Genomic DNA, 18,431 nt, shown 5'->3' with positions numbered 1-18,431 from the left:
TGGCAGAAAGCGGCTTTCCAGAGTTTCAGACAGGGGGCATTCTCAGCCCTACCTGCAAGTGCCGGGCACTGAAACAGGGACCTTTCTGCACGCAAAGCAGACACGCCATTCTTCTACTGAACCAGACCCCTTCCCTCAAAAAATATATGCATGAACTCTTATTTATTCGGAAGGAAGTCCTAGGGGCTTTACTGCCAAAAAATTATTGCTCAGTGGCAAAATTGAGTTTGGTTCCAGACAGTGCTTTTTTTTCTTAAAAAATGTTTGGGGGTACTCCCATTTTCCTACTCAAATTGAAATACTGCCCTTCAATGAGGCCAAACTTAGATTCACAAAATGTTTAGGGGTATGCGCACCCCTGTGTCCCCCCTCAGAAAAAAGCACTAGTTCCAGGACTAGATTGTTTGGTAAACAGACACCACCCAGGTCCATCAGCTATGTCATTTGAAACGGGTTTGTGGGAAGTGTGTTTTGGTTCGTTTTGGTTCTAGTTTTTATTGTGTATTTTGTGTTCTCATTTTGTATTTTTATGTTGTGCACCACTCTGTGATGTTCGGATGAAGGGCCACATACAAATTTAAGAAATAACAACAATATTTGGGTTTTGGTTCTGCAACGTGCGGTTTCCAGATTAAATACTTTCTTGGGGGGGGGGGGTATTAAAAATCGTTTAAATAGAACGCCGAACGAATCGCAGAGACAACACACTGAAGAGAGGCATTTCGGTTTCCTTGTTAGGCATACTGCATCCGACACGGTCCGGGCTGATCGGGACCCCTTTTGGTGCCAAAATAATCGCGCGAAGCGATGGAGCCCCGGAGCCTCTCTTGGCGCAGCATCCGAGATGTGCTTCTACTCCGCGGCCGTTAGGAAGCGCAATGCGGCGACGGCGACGTTTTGCTGCCTTTCCAAGCCGAGGAAGGCGAGTGGAGCGGGCTCTCTCTTCTTCTTCCCTGGCGCAGAGGAAGCAGAGAGCTTGTTGGGTAAAGAGACGGTGCCCGTTTGGGCTGCCGCGGGCTCCCTCTGCAGTTCCCGTCCCTCGGCTGGTTGCAGCAGCAGCAGGCGCGGCCCCAGCCTCTCTCGCCGTCCGAAGGGGCCCTTGGAGAGCGAGCGAGCGACCCGGCGCCCTTGCAGGAGAGCGCGGCGAGGGACATGGCCCTGGGCGCCTTCCCGGGGGGGCGGCGGCTGCTGTTGGCGCTGCTGCTTGGCGGCGCCTTAAGCTTGGCCGGCAGCGCCCCGACGGCAACAAGCGCGCCTCCGGCCGTGCCTTGCCAGGCCCCGCTGCAGTGGGAAGGGCGCACGGTGGTGTACGACCACAGCACCGGCAGGAACACCCGGGCGGCCGTGTCCTACGACGGCCAGAACCAGCGGCTGCGGATCCTGGAGGAGAGGAAGCAGCTCATCCCTTGCAAGAAGTAGGTGCAAGGCGCCCCGGCGCAGCTTCTCCCGTGCGCTCTCGGGGGGCGCAGCAGCTGCAGCGCGGGCTCCGGGGAGGGCCGTTCCCCCCTTGGCCGCGCCTTCCGTGGGGTGGGGATGGGGATCCTCTTGCCACCAGCCAATCGCGGCTCCCCTGCCGCTGTCTTGCGTAGGGGAGCGTGTGAATGATGCGCGATCCCCCGGCCAAGCAACGGCGACACAAGCGCACCAAGTTCCCCGGCCACGCTGGGCGCGATTCTCAGGGCTGCCCTTCTTCTCTGCAGGCTGCTTGAATTTGGGGGGCTGTCGTTGGAATGTAGCTCGTGAAGACCCCCAAGTCGGGGAGGGCTTTGCGCAAGAGTTCCTGTGGAGCCCCCGAAACGCAGGCGGTGTATTCAGTGACGGGTAGCTGAGATCTTGCAGGGTGTGGAACAGGCTGTTGACAAGCGCAGTTTGCAGCAAATTGCGCCCGCGTGTTTTTCTTCTGTTTTGGATTCCAGCCACCCACGCCCCCTTTCCAGGACACTCCATTTCATCAACCCTTACCTATGCACCCAGTAGAGATCTAAGTGACTGGAAAGACTCTACACTTTTTGGGCTTTTTCTTTAGTTACCCGCAACCCCGCTTAGATATCTCCCAATTCTCCCATGCAAAGCCTATTTTTTGCAAACTCAGAGATTCCCGCAAGCCTCTGTCTGGATGATTCCATTTTGGCTATGTATGGATTTATGACGGTGACAGATATTTGTGTCATTACTTTTGACCAGAACCACAATAGTCCACCTATTGTAGAGATAGAGTCAACAGAGATAGAGTCAGCCATTAAAATATTAACCAGCCCATTTTCCCCCTTCTGAGTTTGGTACCCTAGGCAGCAAGCAAGGAAGAGGCCTGTCATTCCTGCAGCGTAATCTGAAGTATATGACTTCTCTTCCTTTCCCACATGTTTTCCTTCTGCAGTTCTTCCATTCAGAACATTTTTCTTTTTTCTTTTTTTAAAAATATTTTTATTCAGGCTTTACATAGAAAAAAAGAAAAGAAAAATACAAAAATACAAAAACAAAAAGAAAAACAAATAAAAACAATTCCATTTTCATAATATTCCTTGCATTTGCTTATTTCCCAGACTTCCTCACACCTCCCCTCGCTGTATTCCAGTTTAAATATTTAATCAGCAAATCCCTTCCCTCTATCTTATCTTAATCTTTGTCTTAATATTTTAGTGTATCTTAATCTTTATCTTAATATCTTAATGTATTAAACCTTTAGTTTTACATCTTTTAACCTTCAAATTTTTCATACTCCTTGACCGCATTGTTGCTAATAACCTTTTAACCTCCATCTGATGTCATTCTAACATTCATTAATCTTATAATATTTCTGTAGATAGTCTTTAAATTTCTTCCAATCTTCTCCCACCGTCTCTTCTCCCTAGTCTCTGATTCTGCCAGTCATTTTTGCGAATTCCATGTAGTCCATCACCTTCATCTGCCATTCTTCCAGAGTGGGTAGTTCTTGTGTCTTCCAATACTGTGTGATACGTATTCTTGTTGCTGTTGTAGCATACATAAAGAAAGTTCTATCCTTCTTTGGCACCAGTTGGCCGACCATGCCCAGGGGAAAGGCCTCTGGTTTCTTCATTCAGAACATTTTTCTGATAATTTAACAGATACTTAGAAATGCATCGGATGCAAAACTGAGTTCATCCAATCACATCACACTTATTAACATATGACTCTGACGTTTAGCATATTTCTCTGCTACTCAAAGCAGTTTGTTTCACAATATTTATATACTGCTTTCCAACAATAACGGTTCTCAAAGCAATTCACAGTAAATCAGATTTAGAAGCAGAGTGTTATAAAAAAAAATTCCATAATTAAATTTCATGGAATAATTTAACTGCTGTATGTTGCACTTGGTGATTTGAGAATGTGATGGGCTGGTCAGAAGCAGGAAGGGTCAGGCCTAGGATTAGCCTGTTCCCCCCACGCTCCCTCCCAGGCTTCCACAGCTACAAGCGGCCAGCATACTTGTGTCAGTCTTCCTTCAGATCTGATAAGGAAGCACCATATGGCAGAGTGAAAATATAACAGCAAATGTCTGGAGAGCAGAAGGTACCTCTCAAAACAAACAGTGTGTGAGCAGGTGTCTCTTAAGTTTCTTAAGTTTAAGGATGTGTTATAAAAGGTGCAAATAGTTTCTCCTCTATTAAAATTACAGTTAATAATAATAATAATAATAATAATAATAATAATAATTTATTATTTATACCCCACCCATCCGGCTGGGCGGCTCCCAACTGATTAAAACAGAATAAAACATCAGATATTACAAACTTCACTAAACAGGGCTACCTTCAGATGCCTTCTAAAAGTCAGATAGTTGTTTATTTCCTTGACATCTGATGGGAGGGCGTTCCACAGGACTGGCGCCACCACCGAGAAGGCCCTCTGCCTGGTTCCCTGTAACCTCGCTTCTCACAGTGAGGGAACCGCCAGAAGGCCCTCGGAGCAGGACCTCAGTGTCCAGGCAGAATGATGGGGGTGGAGATGCTCCTTCAGGTATACAGTTCTGGTTCAGAAAACGTCACATTAACTTCAGCCGCTTAGGATTACATCTGAAATATTGTTTGCTCAATTGTGATTCAGGGGTTTCAACTGCTTACTCTTGAGAGTTATCCAGGGATCACAATATTTGTCTGCAGAAGTGTGAACACCACCCACCTCTGCTTACTAGAGACAGTGCACTATTGTTTACACCAGGCCCGTCCAACTCCCAAGAGACTGGGATCTACTTCCAGTATAACAAAACTGACAGTGACCTACCCATTGTCATTGAGGATTGACCAGAGTTGCTGAGATTTGAGAGTTGTTGCTCCACTAACTAATGTATCCAGTGCTAAAAACACTCATCATATTCCCAAACGCCAAGAGAAAACGCCTAATGCTGCCCACTTGACGCGAAGGAGGGACAGAGTGAGGGGGCGGGGGGGCGGAGACATTCATTCCCCAGTTTTTTTAATCCCACGATCGATCAGGATCCCGCGATCAACCAGGATCAATGGGGATCTACCTGTCAATCGCGGTCGACCAGTTGAACATGTCTGGTTCACACCAATCCAAGAATGAAATAGATGATTCAAGAGCGGCTGATTGGCTCTCTTTCGACTGGCACCAGGTTCCCAAATGTAGATCTGTAGTATGGTTGCTAGAAGTTAGTTACTTCTAACTTGTAACAACGAGGCTCCATCATTGGAGGCCCAGAATGGTGGGGAAACCAAGGGGGGAATTGAAGTGAAGTGAACTGGTGGCATAACTTCCTTCTTGACCTTTGCAAACAATGATTGAAAGGTGGGTGGTAGATTTAATTCACCAGTTTGGGAAGGGGTGGGGGGAAACTTGGTAAGAGCAGCGTTATTGATCATTATACTAGTCAGTTCTGGAAAACTTTGATCTTGGGAGATGTTGAGTCATTGTGGCCATTGTCCAGCTAAGCACTCAAGGATGGGACGAACTCTGCACAGTTTAATGGAAGATCTGCCAGCTCTCTGGCACTGCTTTCTCCAACATCAGTCAGTTTGGCTTGGCACATAATCTGGTAGAGATACATGAATTGGTTTGTGGCAAGGACTATGAAAGAGCAGGAAATGGAATGCTAGCATCCCCGCTAGTGCAGAATTGAGAGAACCCAACTGTTTAAAACTGTTTGGCAGTTGAATAAAACCTTATTCTTTAGCTCCAAGGGACAGTTTATACAATCAGCAGAATCATGGAAAAGATTACCAAGCTGTAGGTAGAGTTGCATGTCAGAATGCTCTCCCATTTCCTTCACATTGAAAACCAGTATGTAGGGGAGAAGTTTTCAGTCTCTCCCTTCCTTGTCTTCCTCTATAGGCCTGAAGTGCAGTTTCTTTTGTCTGTGAGGTGGGTTGTTCAAATATACAGAGCTCTATCTGCAGCCTGAAGTGATACAGTAAAAGGTAAAGGGACCCCTGACCATTAGGTCCAGTCGTGGCCGACTCTGGGGTTGCAGCACTCATCTCGCTTTATTGGCTGAGGGAGCCGGCGTACAGCTTCCGGGTCATGTGGCCAGCATGACTAAGCCGCTTCTGGCGAACCAGAGCATCACACGGAAACACCGTTTACCTTCCTGCTGTAGTGGTACCTATTTATCTACTTGCACTTTGACGTGCTTTCGAACTGCTAGGTGGGCAGGAGCTGGGACCGAGCAACGGGAGCTCACCCCGAGGTGGGGATTCGAACCACCGACCTTCTGATCGGCAAGCCCTAGGCTCAGTGGTTTAGACCACAGCACCACCCGCATTCTGAAGTGATACAGTCTTCATCGATTCTCCTGATCATATAAATTGGCTCTGGGGAGGTGTAACTGTTGGTTACCAGTCGTTGAAGCAGTGTGACACTCGGGGTAACTGCATTATAGGACAATGTGTTTATTTTACAACAAGTAACTTTCTGGTGTCCTCGGATGACGTCCAAGTAACAATATTCAGGTCTGTATAATGTATGGGAAAAGGGCTGGTCTACAAGGTGAAAGAAAGATCACATTGTACTGCTCTCTCAGGATATCAGGGGCACGTGGGGGAATCATGTGTGGCAGCCTCTGTAGAAATCTCTGTCAAGATTTCTGGCTAGCCTTCTTGACACGATAGTTTTCTATGCGTGGGAAGTATCTCACAAAAGACAACTTTTAAATACGTGATGGATTTTGTACACACACACTTTCTGACATGCCATGGTTCTGGAGGTAAAAAGAAAGATGCTTATTTCTGAAAGTTACCACTTGCTTGCAACATGCAGCCTGTCCTTTCGGAGAGGTGCCGCTAGTCTCAGCCAGAAAGCAGAAGCAAACCTCTTTCTCTCTCCTCTCCCCGTTATGGGACCCTGTAAGTTCCCTCTTTGGTTTGTTTATCGGCTCATGTGGGACCAACATGGACAGCTGGCCCTGATGAATACTTGAGGTTCCCAACCCCTATGGTTGTAATTCGTGGGCAGTCATTTGATTTTATCCTGATTCTAATTTTTAAGCTGTATTTTTAATCAATTGTTTGATTGTGTATTTGATATTTGGTGTTGGCTAGGGAGGGCGGGGTATAAATAAAAATTTACTTACTTACTTACCTAGAGGATGCACTTTCCCCCCTCTCGCTCTCCAGGCTTCAGGAAGCTATCAGCAAGCCTGGGGAGCCCGCGGGAGTTCCCGCAGGGCTCCCTAGGCTGCGGATAGTAGCCTGCTGCCCGGAGCGCGAGGCGCGCTGAAGCAGAGCACCCCGCGCTTCGGGCAGATATCCTTTTCTGCTCTAAAAACTACGGTAGGTGTGTTTTTAAAAGCTCGGGCTTCCCCCGCGGCTGGGAGGGGGGAAAATAATTTTTTTTTCTTTATTTCCCCCCCAAAAAGTTAGGTGTGTCCTGTGGGCCGGTGCGTCCTATAGGGCGAAAAATACGGTACTTACTTACTAAGCTGCAGGGCAAGCAGGTTTCATCTGAAATGAAAAACCCACACTATCCTCTCTAAAATAAAAACTTAGAGATGGAAATCAGTATCTGCACCAGGGATAGATAAGCCCTGTTTTGGGGGCCTAATCCAGGCCTAAACCACATTTTTCTCCCCCCAACCCCACTGATTTTGGTGGCAGCCACAAAATTAATAATACAGTATACCTGGTCTCTGCCCAGCCCAGCATCCTAACAGGGATGAAGATTTTCCCTGCAACACTCATCAGATCTGCATGGATCAACTGAGTAAGGAGTAGCTGCACATGCTTGTGTATGCACACAGTGCGTGGAAGAATGTGGCAGTACCCACTGCCGGCATGCAGCCCTCGGAAGGAGAATGCAACTTTCAGGCCAAACAAGTTAACCTATGGTTACCAGATTTTTTCCAATGGATCCGGGGACAATTTTATTTTTTATTTTTTGAAGCTGAGTAGCAACAGGGAGTCAGTAGTGGTGATGGTGAGGCAAAAGACCCTGGGCCCAAGCACACATGCAGATTGTATAAAGGTGCTAAACCCTTCTTTATGTGAAACATAAATGCGCAGAGTTTTTAAAAAACTGGGCAACGGCTGCCCACCCACAACTCCTGAGCCTCCCCCGAACAGTCAGAACAAAGAGGGAAGGGGGCAGTAGATCTGTGCCGCCGGACGCCCCCAGTTCCCCTTCGGCAGTGGCGTCGGCAGCGGCAGTCATACGCACACATCTTATGGGGACTTCCGGCGAGGAAAAATGGCGGGCTCCACGGCAGTGAGCAGCTCCTGAAGCCAGCCAGAGCCAACTGCGCTACCAGGCTGGCTCTGGGCTGCTGAGGCTGCTGCTGCCACATTCCCCGGGGACAGATTTGCAAATCGGGGGACATTGTGGGGATGGAATTTGTCTGGGGACAGATTTGCAAATCCGGGGACTGTCCCCAGGAACTGGGGACATCTGGTAACCCTAAGTTAGCCACCCCAAGCTATGCTCGGGACACACTGTGTATTGGGAGCTGCACTCTTCATGATTTTAAGAAATAGATTGAGCTTATTGCCGGCACTCTTAACTTTTAACTCTGTTTAATAAGAGCATAATCCAAAATCTACTGAACCAATTGATGCAAATCACCTGGTCTTCAGATTTGCATTTTGCTTTGGGATGGTTTGATGGGTGGGATTATAGTAAATCGTCTTTGCCTTATATTTGGAGAGGGAACACAGTAAATATAGATTTTTGAACTCCCCCTAGAAAGGGTGGTGAACTGGAGGCGGTAAATAGTAGCAGGTGTTGGAAGACCGAGAGTGAGATGCTTAAAGGTTGCCTGCGGTCTTTTGATTGAAGTGGGAAATGTGGGCGATAGGAGGAATGTGTCTGAAATTGAATCTGGAGTAAGGATTCCCAAGGCGCCAGGTTCTCCGAAAAGAGCTCAAGGGAAAGATACAAAGATGTCCTTTCCTGTAGTATCTGTCAGAAAGAAACCTCAAGAGAGGTGCTCAACTCTTCAGGCAGAGGCGGAAAAATAATATTGGCGATTATCAGAAAACCTAGACTGCAGCTCAGGACCATGAAGTGTATTGTGTGGTGCACATGAATGAGAAATATACAGTTGCTAAAAATGAGTAAAACTGTTAAGTACCACTGGATGAAAACCATTAAATCTGGTATTCACTTGCTCAAAATACGCTTTCTAGAGTTACACTCTCTGACAGAGCTGTATCAGATTTGACTGTACCTTGTTGGGTAGGGCTGGACAATGGAGGTCTCCCTTGCTTTTCCTCACCCTGTAGCTCTGTCTACAGCCCAATTTCCTCTACTTGACTGGTTGTTTAATTCCCCAACTCTCCATTTCCCCATTTATCTTGCTTATTAAGTTGTCTTGAAGGTAGTTAGAGGATTCTGTGCTGTGGTTGCCTAACAGCTGTGCTTCAATCCTTTTCTCTTGAACCTGAGAATATGGCTGCCTCTGAGCTGAAACAGGCACACGTGTGGCCAACCTATGACGATAGGAATGGAGATAGTGGAAGGGGCATTGAGAACAATGCTTCTTCTATGATAAAAATTCTGATATTTGTGGAAGATCCGGAATGGATCACCAATATTTTCATTTGTCTGGCATGTGCACAAACATAGTCATGGTTTATGTGGGTACTCTGTTGATGAGTGCACCATTTCCCTTCCAGTTTGCAAGCCCAGTTCAGAGATGAGTGGCAGGTGAAGGCAATGGCACTGAGTCCAAGTTTTGCCCACGATAGCAGTCTTTAGCTGAAGATGACATTTCAGCACAGTAACCAGGTTCACCATAACTTGGGCGGGGCACAGAGTTCTACTCATCTCTTGTGCTCCCACAAGATTAGAATTCTGGAACACTAAGTATTAATAGTGCAGGGGTACCTTGGTTCCCGAATTTAATCCGTTCCGGGAGTCCGTTCGATTCCCGAAATACTTCGAAAACCAAGGCGCAGCTTCCGATTGGCTGCAGGAGTTTCCTGCACTCAGTTAGAAGCCACATCAGACATTTGGCTTCCAGAAAACATTCACAAACCGGAACACTCACTTCTGGTTTTGCGGCATTTAGGAGCCAAGCCATTCGAGTACCAAGCTAAAGCTAAAGGGACCCCTGACAATAAAGTCCAGTCACAAATGACTCTGGGGTTGCGGCACTCATCTCGCTTTACTGGCCGAGGGAGCTGGCGTTTGTCCACAGACAGTTTTTTCGGGTCATGTAGCCAGCCTGACTAAGCCACTTCTGGTGAAGCCAGAGCAGTGTTTACCTTCCCGCTGGAGTGGTACCTATTTATCTACTTGCACTGCGTGCTTTTGAACTGCTAGGTGGGCAGGAGCAGGGACAGAACAATGGGAGCTCACCCCATCGCAGGGATTCAAACGGCCGACCTTCCGATCAGCAAGCACAAGCGGCACAGTGGTTTAACCCACAGCGCCACCTGTGTCCCAAGGTACCACTGTACCACCAAGGTACCACTGTGATAAAAAGAGAAAGAAATGTAAGTGTTATTTCCATGGACATGCTCATAACTCGGACATTTGTGGACTGAAGGAACACGGAGACATGTAAGGGATGTGACTCCAGCCTCAGAACCTTTCTCAGTTCAAGAACAACCCGCCATTCTTGTGGAAAGGAAAACCCCACACAGACTGCTACAAAAGGGGCAGGCAATCAGCTGCAAATGCGCTCTTTCGAATGTTGGCTCAAACAGCAACTGTACCACAATAAAATGATAAGTGTGGAAAGAGTTCTGCCATAGGAAACTAAATTTCTCAAAGCTGCCGTTGTGAGCACTTCCATGGAACAGAGAGGGGCACTCAGGATGTATGGCTGTTTGTTACGTTGAAGATAAAATAAAGATAAAAGAATCAAGATAAAAGAATCAGAGTGAACTCCAGATCTTTTCTTTCTGATTTTCTCCCAGCCTAAATACAGGTTGTTAGAGTGGGGAGGCAATTTTCTTTATTAGGAGATACTAAAAAGTAGCCAAAAGAGCAGTCTTAAAATATACTGGGTTTTTGCAACTGGATATTCCAAGAGAGGGCTTTGAACTTTTCCTTCATTATGCCCCACTGTACTGACATTTTCTTCTAGTTTCCTGCTACTATTTAGGCTTAAAATTGCATCTGTGCAATGCGTGTCTCGCTCTTTAGGTTTTACCTGACTTGCTTTTGAATTCATGTCATCTAGCAAATAATAAAAGTGTGCTTTAAATCCGCTTAGGGTTATCTAAACACGCTCAGTGGGTTCACTGACCTTTTCCTGACCAAGCGAGAGCTTGTAACGGTGACAGGCTATATTTTTAAACCAATATTATTTACAGGTCTTGTCCCCCTTGCTATTATTTCTTGGGCCTGTCCTTGGGTGAAAAATAAATGTGTCATTCTTGATTTTTACTCACACCTGCTTCCTTAATACAATTAAAACTAGACTTTTGTTTCTTTGAAATAGAAATGTATTTTTAGCCAGTCTATAATAGTAAAGGAAGTCTGTGTGTTTAGGCACCAGTTGCTTGTGAATATTTTTGGAAGTGTTATTAACAGATAATGTTGTGTATATATTGAAAATATTTATAGATAGATAGATAGATGATAGATAGATAGATAGATAGATGATAGATAGATAGATAGATATGGATATAGATATATAGTTATGTATATATTGAAAACAGTTATGTACTTCTTTTTCAGGTGAAACTCACAGAGCAGTTTACATAAATGCAAATATTAATGCAGTAAGCAGCAATTACATATAATTATAATAATTTATTATTTATACCCTGCTCATCTGACTGGTCCATGAGTTTACCCAAGACTCCTTGGAATTGTAGTTTGCCAACGGTGTTTAAACTCTCCTATTTGAAATCCCTTGCCCCCCAAGAACTACAGTCATAAGGGCTCCCATGAGCCAGTTTAAATCTCTGGGGTCGATGTGCACAATCTGCCACGTGATGATGCACACCCAAGAATTCACAGATATCACCTTTGCTCTTGGTCTGCTTCTTTCAGGTTTTTTGAATATATCTACCTCTATAAAGACACGGTGATGTTTCAGATTGAGCAAGTGACAAAGCTGTGCTCCAAGATTGCCTTGACTGAGCCGTGGGATCCTTATGATATTCCCGACAACTCAACCTACGAAGATCAGAACTACATTGGAGGACCTGGCGACCAAATTATGGTACAGGAATGGTCCGACAGAAAACCAGCTAGGAAATGTAAGCATACTTTGGTTAATGAATTAATTGGGAGGGACTTTTTCTCTTTTTGAGAGAGAGAGGCTGGCTGGTGGAAATGGATCACAGAAGGGAAATATGTTGTTGTTGTTATTGGTGTATTGTTTGACGTTTGATATGGTTTAAAATGATTTTATATGTTGTAAGTAGCCATGAGAAGATAGCATTTTTGGGCACACCCGAATCTCTGAGCACCAATGCCTGCGTGTAACCAGGGTTCTGGTTGTCCATGGTTATACCTGGTGAAGCAATTTAAGTTTATAATCCTCTGCAGATCCAAGCATTGACTTTTAAGTTGAAAAACAGCTTAAATTTAAAGCAAGTCTCTGTAACTTTTGGGACCACAGTCCTCCCAAGGATTTCTGCAAAGCAATCCCACAGAAACTGATGGGAGTTTCCAGACCAAACGGGCTTGATGATTGTAGCATTAACCCTTCATTTGGGGAAGAAAATGACTTCTTCTTGCTGGCATAATGAAAACTTGAAAATTATCTGTGCTTCCCCTATATAAACTCATACTTTGTGCTTTGTTACAGCTGAAACCTGGGTTGGCGTTTATACAGTCAAAGACTGTTACCCAGTTCAGGAGACCTATACCAGGAACTACAGTGTGACAACCTCCACCCGATTCTTTGATCTAAAGCTTGGGATAAGTGATCCATCTGTATTCACGCCTCCCAGCACCTGCCAGGCAGCACAACCAAACAAGATGAGCGATGAATGCTAATCATGGAGATTGGCTTCTACACGCAAACATATGTAATATAGTTATCATGAATCCTCAGCTGCTGATGTCTTAACATGGTGGTTGCACTTTGCAGAATGGAGGGCTTTGGGAATGAGATCTCTCGTTGGCTAGAAAAAGTGAGAAAACCCATCTCTCCACCAGAGTCTCATTCTAATATTGTCCTCATATTCTACACTTACCAGTGAAGCATTTGTTTTAGCCACTACATTTTTGTTGGAAGAACCTGTTGCTTATATTTCCCAAGAGACACATTGTGCTCTTAAAGCATATTGAAATATCACGTGCATTTGCTCGTTTTGGAGAACATACTTTATGACATGTAGCAGAGAAGGCATTTCCATAACTTGCCACCATTAACCAATTATGTAGAGAGATTTCCTTAATGTCTTGGAAGTTGTTACAGTAAATGAATTTGCTTTTGGGGGGGGGGGAATCAAGAATAACTATTCATATAATAAGTGGCTGGTGTGAGGCTACGAATACTACAATGATGCCTCTGTTCTTCTACTTACTACTGCTTTCATGGGATCTGATGGGATTTCCTTCTCTTTTATGCACCCCATATTAAATATGCTTTGTTAAAGCAATGTTCCTTTGAATTTATGCAAAAAAGGATTGCTTTACTTGTTTAACAATCTCTCATTGAAAACCTATAGAGCTGGCGTCTTGTCAGAAATATATATTTGGCAACATTAGATATATTTAGGATTCAAGTGCAGTGCACCCAATGAATATATAGTATTTTTTGTAGTTATTTGTAGTTAACCTCTGCCAACAAACTTCAACTGTTCAACAGTCCCTGGCACTGAAGTCTGCTGCTATTCATTAGCTTTGTTTTATTTTTAGGATTGTTTTAATTTTGTTGGCATTTATTTGTAAGTCATGTGTGAGTTTGGTTTTCGTCTGAAAAAGTATGGCGCAAATAAGTCAGTGGGGGGCACTCTTGGAATTGCAGGGGCCTCTGTGCGCTCAGCAGTCAGACTAAGCTGAGCATCGGTATTATTTTAGACATCTCAATGAAATTGGGGGTCATTTACCCTTACTGGCTAGGAAAAGAAGACCATCTTTTGTCAAGAGAGCAGCTCCTTTAATACATATAAGAACTACACACCCATCAGTGGTAACATAGATCATGGGTAGGCAAACTAAGGCCCGGGGGTCGGATCCGGCCCAATTGCCTTCTAAATACGGCCTGTGGACGGTCCAGGAATCAGCGTGTTTTTACATGAGTAGAATGTGTCCTTTTATTTAAAATGCATCTCTGGGTTATTTGTGGGGCATAGGAAATCATTCATACAGTATATTTTTTTCAAAATATAGTCCGGCCTCCCATAAGGCCTGAGGGAGAGTGGAGCGGCCCCCTGCTGATAAAGTTTGCTGACCCCTGATGTAGATCTTCCGTAGCTCTTCCCTCTGTGTGTGATAGGGCAAGGCCTCCTGTGCCTTCCTCCCAGTCTCCACATGTTCACTGGAAGCATGAAGGAAATTCAATGCATGCAACATGACACCCAGGCACATAGCACCTATCATTCCTTTTGCTCAACACATCAAGGTTGGAAATGGGGCTTCAGGCGCAACCCTGGACCCTAGTCATGTGCTGACTGAGGTCGTGGAAGGGGAGAGAACAGGGTCCGTTTCTTGCATCAGACAGGGTCAAAACGAGAGTGCTTATCAGTGCCTTTAAATATGACGCTTGTGTGTATTACTATATAATGCCATTGCACTTTATGGAGTAACAAAGACAGGCCCTCGGCCTGAGCAGTTAGCAATCTAAAATTTGAAACGGGGGAAAGAGGGGATAAAGATGGCGGATGAGGGTGATTGGGAGCGTACGCTTACTTTGGTAACACAGACTTGGCTTTGCCATCACAGGTGTTTTTGGGGAAAGATCTGAAGGAGGAGAAAAGCACAGATAAGTGTTCTAGGAGGGAGGTTTAGCTGTGAGAAGCAGCAAGGAGGAAGGGCAGAGTTATTTGAGATAGCAGGAAACCTTCAGGCAACTGCGACCAGCGACGTCGGTGGCTTTTATGGCAAGGAAAGGGACCTTTTGACGGATCCATGCGGATTTCAGGAAGGCTCTCCCGTGGTCTGAAGGTGAAAAGAGACGGGTGGTTTTGGTGGCAGAATTCTGGGTGGAGGTGAGAAGGCCAAGGTGTGGTACTAGAAAGTCGGATAGGAGGTTGTGACGGTAGAAGAGGAGGGAGATGAAACAGGTACCATATAAAATAAGGGTGAGGAACTGCCAGCCTGCAGTATGGGGCTTCTGTTTCTGGCTTGTGAAAAGCCTTCTGCTGGAGGCCACACATACCCACCCACCCCACCAATTAGGTGTGTGAAAAGCCATCTGTTGGAGTTCGCTTTTCCTGTGTGCTATGCCTACTTGCCCAAAAGGCTGTCCTGCCGCAGTTTGATCATGGGCGGTGGCAGGGGGAAGCCTGTTTTCCAAGGCTAATGGTTATGGATAGGATCTTCCTGGAGAATGCAGTAGAAGAAGCTGGGGGTGATGGGAGGGAGAGACCACAACATACTGTGGGGCATCAGGTTGGCATCGGCTGTAATACAGAAATAGTTTTACAAGTTAGTGGCCTGCCCTAAACAATTTAAGCAGCACAGCATATATAATAATCTGTCAAGAGTTATTGACACATAAATTCAGGTAGTATTTGCTGAAAGCAGATGGGTAATAAACATACTCAAATGTTTATCATTTCTCAGATGCTACTACTAATAATTTCCTCATACATGAGCCAATGTGTTAATGTTAATGTTTATTATTATTGTTATTTGTATTTAACCCATGTGGCCAATGTATTTTTGAACCGCCTTGTGTGTAGAAAGGCGGTATACAAATTAGAAGTGAAATGAAATTAAATGAACAAATAGCACATTCTGTCAAGACAGAAAACATCTCCCCTTCATTAATGTTGCAAAATGTACTAAGAATCTTGATTAAAAGCTATAGAACTGAGTTTTTTTTGTGATGGTTTTCATATGATACACCACTGCTCCATGATATTGTAGATTAGGGAGATGATGGTTCCTATCTCTTGATGATAATTGTTCTTAAAGGTAAAGGGTACCCCTGCCCGTACGGGCCAGTCTTGCCAGACTCTAGGGTTGTGCGCTCATCTCACTCTATAGGCCGGGAGCCAGCGCTGTCCGCAGACACTTCCGGGTCACGTGGCCAGCGGGACAAGCTGCATCTGGCGAGCCAGCGCAGCACACGGAAACGCCGTTTACCTTCCCGCTGGTAAGCGGTCCCTATTTATCTACTTGCACCCGGAGGTGCTTTCGAACTGCTAGGTTGGCAGGTGCTGGGACCGAACGACGGGAGCGCACCCCGCCGCGGGGATTCGAACCGCCGACCATGCAATCGGCAAGTCCTAGGCGCTGAGGTTTTACCCACAGTGCCACCTGCGTCCCGCTGATAATTGTTCTTAGTTTGCCATAATAATCATTCTAGCGAGTTTATTTTATGCACCTTTGAATAAAACACCTTGGAACAGTGCAAACACCTTTGAAAACGTTGCAGTGGGAGCTGGGTAAGATCAATATAGACTCTCACCTAGGGAATCAAGTCATGGATGTATTTCTCAGTTTTGTTCTGCCAAATAAATAAAGCTGTGCGTGTGAAAGCATGGAGAGGGTTGCACTTACCCTTTGTCCAGATTTCTGGATTCTTGGAAGCCCAGACCCAAGTTTGAGGAAAGTGCTCTTTGGTGAAAGAACCCCAGCAGATACTTAATGTTGCATAACATGTAGCAAAGGAAATTATGTATGGAAATATACGCTGTATAGCCTTTAAAACGTGCCCTTTCTATTGTACTAAAAATTGCCTGCTTTGAATAATTCCTTCCAAAGTATCCCTCTACACTAGAATAGAAAACGACCACACATTCGGTAAGTTATTAAGTAGTTTACTTACAAAATTCTTCAAAGATCAGAATAAAGGTGCACAGAAGTTGAATGTTGGTTGGTTACAAAAGGTAAAAGTGCCTAAACTGTTGGTATAGAGAAAATGCTGGTTTCAGGCTCCGTTCTTGACTGAAACAAAAGAGGATGGTTAAAGCCATGTGACTGGAGGGAGCAAGCAGCTCAGAGCTCCTCACATACTTACTTTCATGTAAACTGGAAGAACAAAAGGCTTGCTGGCCCATTTCCTTCCACGGTGAGGGGAAGTGGCACAGACTAAGCCGTGCAGGACAGTTTACTCTATGGTTTTAACCCCTTTCATGCTTTAATTAGACTCAATAATTTATTTTATTTATTGAATTTATTTATTGAATTTATATACCGCCCTATACCCAGAGGTCTCAGGGCAGTTCACAGAATAAAAATCAAAATATAAAACCACAAAATACATAATCAATATAAAAACAACAACCCAATAACCCACCCACCCTCAGTGCTTATATGAGGCTGGTTACCATACACAACACAATTTTGGAATATTTACTTCTCTGAATTACAGGCTGTTCCACCCCAAGGGTTTGGATCAGGTAACAATGTTAAAATCTTAAATCCTCAGTTATATTATAAATAACATAAGAAGAGCTCTGCTGTAGCTGACCTCTCTAGTCTAGGACCATTTTTCACAGTGGCAACTCAGGTGCCTCTGGGAGGCCTACAGATGGGACAACTGTGGTCTTTATTGCCCCAAGAACTGGTATTCAGAGTCACATCCTGGGGCTGCTATATAGCCATGATATTCATAGAATCATACAACTGTACAGTTGGAAGGGGTCGTGGGGGGTCATCTAGTCCAACCCCCTGCAATGCAGGAATCTTGCCCAACATGGGGCTCAAACCCAGAACCCTGAGATTAAGAGTCTCATGCTCATTGCTGAGCTATTCATTGAAAGCTTTATGAATTTCAGGTAGGAATTTTGGCTTCTCCAGTTTTCTATTTGCTATGGTTTTTTTGTTTGTTTTGCTTTTTAAAATTATTTATTAAATTTCAAAACACATAAAAAGACAAAAACACCACCAAAACAATATTATGCACTTCTAAGAAATAAACTGGCACAGCGTAAGATTGGCAGCTGATAAAGTACTTCAAGAAAGAGAAAGCCAAGCAACCACAAAATAATTAGTCAATTATTTACAAAAACAACAGTAAATCAAGAGTTCTGCAGTGTATGCCGTATCCAAGGCATATCCATCGGGCAGGTATGTTTGTTACTCATTTCTCTCAGAATGGATGGGTTCAAAATAAAATACAAAGATTATACATAAAAATCCATACTTGTTTTGCTACTTTAGACCCAATCGTGTGAAAAGGAAAGAAGGGGCTATGTCAACCACACCTTAGTATTGCCCGTGCTCTTCAATATTACTAAATATAAAATTGAGCAGTCAATCTTGCAACATACGTCCAATAAGCTTCTTACTGCAGGTCTACGCTGCCTTCTGTAAAAATGCCCTGTAAAGCCAACTGTGGTGTTGCCTCATTTGCCACACAGACCGTTTGAAAATCCTTTGAGGCAGCGTGAGGTTAACCAGCTGTACCATGCGTCTGTATTCTGTACTTGAGGGGCGTATTCTACTTTATTATTTGTTTAATTTCTATGGGCAGCCCGGGTCGAGGGAGTTCACCCCAGGATTATCACAGTGCTTTGGGTCTCAGTGTGGGGCAGGAGCACGGGAACACCAGCTAGCCTAGTCCTACGCAAGACTAGGATGAAATCAGGATTTGCTGGAACATTGCCTTGGCAGCAAATGATCCCGAGTGCTTTTAACTAAGGGCTGGATAATTTTAGTGCAGAGCATGAAATTCAAACCCCTCGCCTTTTGAAAGTGACGCGAACTGTAACGCAGAGTGTCAAATGAGCCAGGGAGACTTCCAGGGTGTCAGGACTGTTTGTTTATTAGAGCTGGCCAAGTCTGCCCAGCCCAGCTCAAACCCGAGGTGAGCTCAGTGAAAGCGCACTGGCTCTTTTATAAAGCCCCGCACACAAACACCCCCCCTTCTCCAAAGCACCTTTGAGGCTGCAATCCCATTCATGCTTCCCTGGAAATAAGACCCATGGAAGTTCTGA

At 44.9% G+C, this 18,431-nt stretch overlaps 1 protein-coding gene and 1 long non-coding RNA gene across 2 annotated transcripts; one reads left to right on the top strand and one right to left on the bottom strand.

Annotated features, from left to right (window-relative positions):
• Positions 1-1,137: 1,137 nt before the first annotated feature.
• On the top strand, positions 1,138-12,816 carry EPDR1 (ependymin related 1). The gene is made up of 3 exons (XM_083407150.1): positions 1,138-1,415; positions 11,419-11,627; positions 12,182-12,816. The coding sequence occupies exons 1-3, from the start codon at positions 1,153-1,155 to the stop codon at positions 12,370-12,372; spliced, it is 663 nt and encodes a 220-aa protein (XP_083263276.1). The 5' UTR covers positions 1,138-1,152; the 3' UTR covers positions 12,373-12,816.
• LOC310661311 lies at positions 12,817-16,035 on the bottom strand. The gene is made up of 2 exons (XR_014503886.1): positions 15,808-16,035; positions 12,817-15,433 (listed from the first exon to the last, which is right to left on the bottom strand). It is a non-coding gene; the product is annotated as an uncharacterized lncRNA (long non-coding RNA).
• Positions 16,036-18,431: the final 2,396 nt, after the last annotated feature.

The sequence above is a fragment of the Podarcis tiliguerta genome, assembly GCF_965153285.1.
Source record: "Podarcis tiliguerta genome assembly, chromosome: 12".
Lineage (NCBI taxonomy): Eukaryota > Metazoa > Chordata > Lepidosauria > Squamata > Lacertidae > Podarcis > Podarcis tiliguerta.
Note: the sequence above shows the minus strand (reverse complement) of the source record. Positions and strands in the feature narration are given on the sequence as shown.

Bases quoted from the DNA above. Each gene is read 5' to 3' on its own strand.
- EPDR1 (XM_083407150.1), top strand. From the start codon at position 1,153: ATGGCCCTGGGCGCCTTCCCGGGGGGGCGGCGGCTGCTGTTGGCGCTG. The intron at 1,416-11,418 runs GTAGGTGCAAGG...TGCTTCTTTCAG, and splicing joins CAGCTCATCCCTTGCAAGAA to GTTTTTTGAATATATCTACC. The intron at 11,628-12,181 runs GTAAGCATACTT...GCTTTGTTACAG, and splicing joins CAGAAAACCAGCTAGGAAAT to CTGAAACCTGGGTTGGCGTT.